Here is a 7,232-nt window from a genome sequence, read left to right on the forward strand (position 1 = left end):
GGAAAAAGATGGCAGAATCGGCCGATCTAGGAGACAACCGCCTCCAAATCGTGAGAATCAGTCCAATACTCCGATTCTGTGATTCGGACCAAACACGGTTGAATTTGTCTGAATTCAACCACTTTTCAACAGAACAATTGCTCGGGCTGGAACCTCGGGTAAATCTCGACTTAGACCCGACTGATACCGTTCCGATTTGGCCGAGTCAACTCATGAGATTCGGCCAATTTTCGAAGCCAAGGGCTTTATCAGATAGTAAAAAATAAACTCAATTTTTATAATTATGAATCTCTCTTACAAGAATCTTACACATAAGAAAAAAATAGATATATAGCTCATTGGGCCTAGAATAGAGTAATTTTGACAATAGCACAACATATTCCATATTCAACTAACTCATTATCTCTCTAATTAGTGAGCCCGATTTTGTATTATGAACATCTACTGAACCCATGAATATCAATTGAATTTAGATTACCAAAGAAAATTTCTTAAGTTGTCTTAATGAGACTAGACAATTTAAATGTGTTTAGGGAAAAATTGATCATTAATTACAACAGAAGCCGACCAGAAAATAATTGTACTAGAAAATAAATGCTTGCTTTTATTATTTGTTGTTCCAATTACAAAAATGGATTTCAAATTGTATCCTAAATAGTAAATAGAATAATTTGGTAGTAGAAACTCATCTGAATTTATTAGTTTGTAATTCTTCAGAGGCGAATGTTTGCCAGTAGAGCCAACAAGCTACCAATAATGATCGTCAATATATGGATAGGAATAGGCTCCCTTGAATTCTTACCTTCAAGAAATTCAAAATAAAGAGCTCACAATGACAGTAAATTGGGATAAAAATATAAATATAGAAATCCACAATATGGTTCAGATAGAGAGAAAGAAAGAGAGAAAATAGATACCGGAATTTGGCCATGGTGGATGTGCTTCTGAAATCACGTAGAAAGGTTTCAGTGCAAACCTCGCATAGCAACTAAATGTCTTAAGAGTCTCATCAGCTTGAACAGCAGTGTCGCCTGTGCAACCTTTTACTCCAAAATCAGTCAGATCACTAATGCACATTCTACATTCGTCGGACGGAAGTTGTCTTGTGCATTGAGCAAGCGCATATATATTTGCACTCAGTGTGTAGTTCATTTTCGCTGCTGCCCATCTCAGAGGTGATCTAGATGCATTGGTGGCTAAAACATCAGCGAGTTGCCGCATAGTTTCTCTGAATTGTTTCAGTTCGGCCAAGATCTCCGGTTTGCTGTCTTGTACTTTGGGTTCACAACCCATCAACCCAATGTTGTTGGTGGCATTGAAAGCCGCATCTGAATATCGTATCATGCAAGCATCATACCAACCGACTCCGTGTTTACTGAAGGCACACGATTCAGTTATACCATGGGATGCTTCAGTGAGGCATCTTTTGCAAGCAGCTGTACTGGCATCGGCATTACACATTATGAGTCCATAGACCTGATCAGGGGCCTTACCGTACGTTGCATTGTTGAAATAATTGTTTTGCAGCACATTTTGGGGAAGATCTCTGAGCAATTGTTGCAGATTGGATTGGTAAGTGCTTCCAATGGTGTACTTTTCTTCGAAGCATGAGTAAGCACCATCAGCAAGAAGGATATATAAGGTCAGAAGCAAAAGGATGATATGGATCTCCATGTCTTAGTTTTTAGTCGATTATGATATGGGTTTAGTTTAGATTTTTAGAGTACTACTCTGGTTTGCTCTCTCAGGGATTTTTTTTTGAACTCAAGTACAACTTTTTATAAGTCAACAATGCGGGTTTGGTAGGAATTCATTATTTGAAATTAATTATATGTATGGTTAGTCAACATATGGTTGAGGATCCGAGATGAACTTATAAAATCAGAATTTTATTCAAACAAGAAAAGAAAAGGAATTCGGTAATAAGGAGAGGGTTTCAGCTTTTCAAGTTATTGGTGTCTGGAATTGTGCGTCTTTCTTTTGTATATACATGTATATATGTTGTATATCTTATAATCAAAATAAGTTCAATGATTGTTGTTGTCCTTTTTATTATGGACGAGTCCTCATTAATTTTTAAAATTTTCAATATTCATTTCATCTTTATATTAGATTAATTAAGAGATTAAAGATTAATTTAATATAATTAAATAGATTTTTTCATGTCATGGATTACAAATTTGGTCTTGACAACTAAAACAAATATTATTTTTATAAGTTTCATTTCTTATAAAAAAGAACATTAATAATAATTTGAATTTCATAATTAAAATAAAACAATTTTAAATATATATATATATGAGGAGGGTTCAAATGCCTTCATTTTTGGTGTCTCCATCATGTCTCCATTTTTAAAAACTTTAATAACTCAAAATTTAAAACTTAAAAGTTAAAATAAAACCGTTGCATATGATCTACATTATTTTATCTATTTACGGGTAAAAAATTATGACATTTCAACTTCGTTTTGGTTGTCATCAAGAGCTTGTAAAAACATACTAATGTGGATAATTTCTAGACATTGATTTTTCAACTTATTGATTCACATAAAAAGAAAACCGAAATGTGATAAAAAAAACCTGAGCACATAGATAAAATAGCATAGATCACATCTAACGGTTTTATTTTGAAATTTATGATTTAAATTTTGAGTTATTAACGTTTTAATAATGGAGACACAAAAAATGGAGGCATTTGAACCCTCCTCATATATATATATATATATGTAGAGTAAGGCTACCATACATTGTAATGCGTAGACATTTTGTGCATTGGACTATAAATCACCGGATTCAAAGTTCAAATGCCCGATCTAAACCGTTTATCTCGTTCTCCATATTAATATGTGTTTGGAGACCAAATTTTACATTTTTTTTAAATTTTTACTATTTATTAAGCTACTTTAAAAATCGCTGATCCAATGATTACAGTAAAATCAAAAGGCACCGTTGAATCAGTAATTTTCAAAGTGGCTTAATAAATAGTAAAAAATTTCTAAAAAAATGTAAAATTTGGTCTCCAAACACATATTAATATGGAGAACAAGATGAACGGTTTGGATCGGTCATTTGGACTTTGAATCTATTAATTTATAATCCAATGCATAAAGATGCCTATACATTGCAATGTATGGTAGCCTTGTTCTCTCTCTCTCTCTCTATATATATATATATATACTAGTATTGTACCCGTGCGTTGCAACAGAGACATAATAAGATTGAATACAATATAAAAAAATATTTTTATTTGACATTCACACCGAATTACAAAAATATATATTTAAATGAAAAAAAAAACACAAATGAAAAAAATCAGAAATCTAAATAATAAATAACAATAAAAAAACGACGATTAATAAAAAGACATTTTACTCCACTTAAAAATAAAAAGATATTACAAAACATTTTGCAAGCGATTCGTAGTAGACTATACACCTTTGTTGTTCTTCCTTTTGTTCACTGTGGGAAAATAAGTTGCAAGCAGAATTATTACATAAATTATAAATATAGTAATAACGGTCTTTGCCTCTGATTTTACTGGCACCAAGTGGGTGCTTTTCCCTTGTGTTGGCCTACTTCTTTTGCTTATGTGATGCAAGGGACTATAATGATGATAAATTTTGTTTGATTTATTATATAAACAGTAGAAATAAAAGATGAGAAATTAAATAATTTGGGGATGCCTTTGGTCTCACTTTACTTCATCTCTATTTTACCTTGTCTTGTTGATTTCACATGGAGAAAGCATGACCTACAAAAGAAAAAAAAAAGGTCCCTATCCAGGACCTGTTTTCTAAAACAAATTTATTTTCTATAACAGTTCAGTCCTTGAATACTGTCAGACCCAAAATTTTGCACTACAGACCTTGTTATTTACCAGAATTCACCCAGAGATGTATAGAATACTGGAAATTTACAGAAAAGTCCCTGGAATGTTGCAGAATAATGCAGAATTGTGCAGAATGCTGGAAAATTACAGAAATGACCTGGAAAAAAAACAAAACAGCATACCATGACATAAAAGAGATGGGTAACGGTCTCTACCAGTGCTTATAATTCATGAACAACACTTAATTTACTAAGCAAAACACTAATACTAACATAAATTTTTACTATTGCAAATGCTGATGTTGTTACCTCACAATTTAAAGTTAATAAAAATAATTAAAATTAGAGAAAGAGCTAACCTTAGCAATCAAGACAGTTTCTGCTTTATGCAATACCCACACCTAATCAAATAGATTATTTTTTTTTTGTTCAATGAAGAAATAAAATATGAAAAAGTAGATTAATTGTTCTTGAAAATATATATTAAAATTTGAGCATCAAGTCTTAACTACAGGTAGCAGATCCAAATAACAGGAATAGTAACTAATTTGGGGCAATTGGGTAATAATTTGATAAATTGCTTAGCCAGAACCAGACATTTACTCTGACCACAGCACAATAAGCAAAGTTGCTATTTGGTGGTATTGATATAGGATTCAGTGGGTAAAGTTGCTACAGTAACAATTAATTATATCAAGGCGTGTTCTGCATTCAGAATGATCGTGTATCGGATCTGGTGTTATGTGGAGATTGTTTGATAACCAATCAAATGCCAATTAAGAAAGACTGTTAATTTCAAAAATTGTTTGATGGATGAAAAGTCAGTTTTAAAAGTGTACCAAGTTTGACAAATGGCCTACCTAAATCATAATTAACATACCCACAGAACCATTTTTTTTTTGTTAACCAGAGAGCCGTTTGTCGTGGTTGTATAATAAGGTTGTTGTTAATATAACCTCCCAAAAGAAGCTCTCTCTATACATGATTAGAAATTAAAAGAATTTCCAAGGACATCAAACCATTTAAATGACATGAGGATGTTTTGTACAGAGGCGTACAACTAAATTTAAGGTTGAACTGTAAAAAGCCTCATATATTTGAAAATAACAGTTAATTACCTCTTGTTCAGCTGCTTTCTTGATATTTGCCTTGGCCTGGAAGTTAGCATTTCTCAACCCCATATGCAACCTACAGTCATTCAAAACTCAATATGTTTAATGTATATATATACACACGTCAGGTTGGATTGGGCGGCACCAGGGCTAGTTAATTCAGGTCAACCAGGTTTTACCAGATGAAACTTTACGAAGAAAAAACAAGTAGTGAAATAAAGCACATACTTGTGATACTGTTCCTTCCAAATTTCCACCAAAGGTTGACCAGACTGTACCTCCTCCATGGTCGACAGCTGTTGCACGAGCAAATCGAGCCTGAACTGATCGAAGTGAAGCGAACCCATCTTGAGCCTCTCCATTCAGTCTAGGCAGTGAATTTGCCTCCTCTGTGCCTCTGCCAAATTTCCCACAGTTTTCAATGATTGTTTCTTGCAATTGAGAAACAGTTCATCCATTATGAACTATTGGAAATAATTAAGAAAATAACTGTCAGTTATTTTCATAGGTAATTATCACATTAATTGATTCCATAGCCGGTAATATCATAATTTTTAAGACATACCATCCCAAACAAATCCAATTTTAAGACAACATAAAAAATTAGCAATTCGAGATAGTACCAATGGACAGTAGACCTGTTGATGGTCAACGTGATCAAAATTAACTCTTATTGAGCGAGGAGTGCTTGTGGTGGTGCCTCCGAGATGATTTGCCGGAGGAGTCGCTGGAGTCGCAGTGCTGACAGTGAAGGAAGTTGAGAGATGGCTCGGTGCGGGTCAGGTGAGAGAGCGAGAGAGATGGCGGAGATGGCTGAGGCGATTAAGTTTCTTTTTCTCGTTCTCGGCGCGGGTCAGGTGAGAGAGCGAGAGAGATGGCGGAGATGGCTGAGGCGAATAGATTTCTTTTTCTCATTCTTTTTCTTTGGAAAGAAGGGAGAGGGGAGAGGGGAGAGGGGGATGGGCAACAAGCGTCCCAGCGAAAAAAATTGTACATCTGAGATTCAATCTGCACGATTTTTGATTCAGATCCAATGGTGCAGAACAAAAAAAATTGTGGCAAGATGTGTGGCTATACATATGGCGGGTCCAATTTGAACTAAATTTAGACTTCTACACAGACAAATGATGTATTTAATCAAAAGAAATCAGATTATTTGTTTAGATGACTCAGATTCAATCAACAAAAAAAACAGTAAATCAGGACCTTTGCAGGATCTAGACATTAACCTCCTTGATAAGAAGGAGAGATAAACTCAAATATATATTATGTTAATGTTCCCTCTATGTCCCTGTACTTTCTATCAGTTTAAAATGTAAAAAATTAAATACTAAAATTAATTTATTATAGTTAACTAGATTCATTCATTTTATGTGCAATACACGGCACTAAAAACTTGTAACACAAGCTAGTACCTTTGTTTTAAAAAATATATATTCTGTTAATGGCTTGTATTTTTGTTGAGGCTAAAAATGGAATTGTAAGTGTCAACGGTTTATTAATTTTGTTCCAAGTGGTACACATGGGATGTACTTCATAAACCAAATCCGAACAAGTGGGACACATGGGCTACATTTAATTATTTTAAACCAAGCCAGTTGTCCATGTGGCTTGTACTTATGTTTACGCTAAATTTGAAATTGTAGGTATATATATATGAACGGTTTATTAATTTTGTTTGAGGACACATGGGTTGTACTTGATAAACTAATTCAGGGGTAGTGTGGTCAATGGCTTATCATTTTAATTTGTTCGTTTTCTACTGGAAAGAAGAAGAATATATATTTCCATTACACTCCATATGCTCTCCTCACAAATAGAATAATATTCTCTGAATCGGATTTTTTGTCAAACATTTGATGTGAGTGCATTAGTGCCGTTTGTCACCATGTCACGACGTGATATATAATTATATATGTCTATGTTGTGCTTTAATAAAATACTTTTTGCGTGTTGCACTGTGACTAATTTAACAAGAACGATCACAATCCGTTAGTTGCACCGTTGTGTTCTAACATATATAACCGGTTGCATATTTGATCATATTTAACTATTTTTTCAATAATATAAATTAATTTAACCCTAACAGACCTCATTCAGCATGACTCGTGTGATCATATAACGTGTGGTGCAAACATTTCAAATAATAATCATGTCAGTCGAATAATCACGACATGCATGCAAATTACGACATATGATAGGAATGATCACGTTGTGCTGTGCTGTGCTGTGCGGTGCACTGTCTCTGGAGTTTTCATGCCTATTCACGAGGCGGAGTTCACGTGTATTTTGA

General features: G+C 33.8%; 1 protein-coding gene and 1 long non-coding RNA gene across 2 annotated transcripts; both read right to left on the bottom strand.

The window, feature by feature from the left end:
* Positions 1-713: 713 nt before the first annotated feature.
* Positions 714-1,674, bottom strand: LOC144544846 (antimicrobial ginkbilobin-2-like protein). Its single transcript, XM_078293384.1, has 2 exons — positions 918-1,674; positions 714-802 (listed from the first exon to the last, which is right to left on the bottom strand). Exons 1-2 carry the CDS (start codon positions 1,672-1,674, stop codon positions 714-716), a joined length of 846 nt encoding a protein of 281 aa, XP_078149510.1.
* Positions 1,675-4,781: 3,107 nt separating this feature from the next.
* Positions 4,782-5,330, bottom strand: LOC144545337 (uncharacterized). Its single transcript, XR_013508476.1, has 3 exons — positions 5,168-5,330; positions 4,946-5,015; positions 4,782-4,802 (listed from the first exon to the last, which is right to left on the bottom strand). It is a non-coding gene; the product is annotated as an uncharacterized LOC144545337 (long non-coding RNA).
* Between the last annotated feature and the right edge of the window lie 1,902 nt (positions 5,331-7,232).

The sequence above is a fragment of the Carex rostrata genome, chromosome 27 (assembly GCF_964058835.1).
Source record: "Carex rostrata chromosome 27, lpCarRost1.2, whole genome shotgun sequence".
NCBI classification, from domain to species: Eukaryota; Viridiplantae; Streptophyta; class Magnoliopsida; order Poales; family Cyperaceae; genus Carex; species Carex rostrata.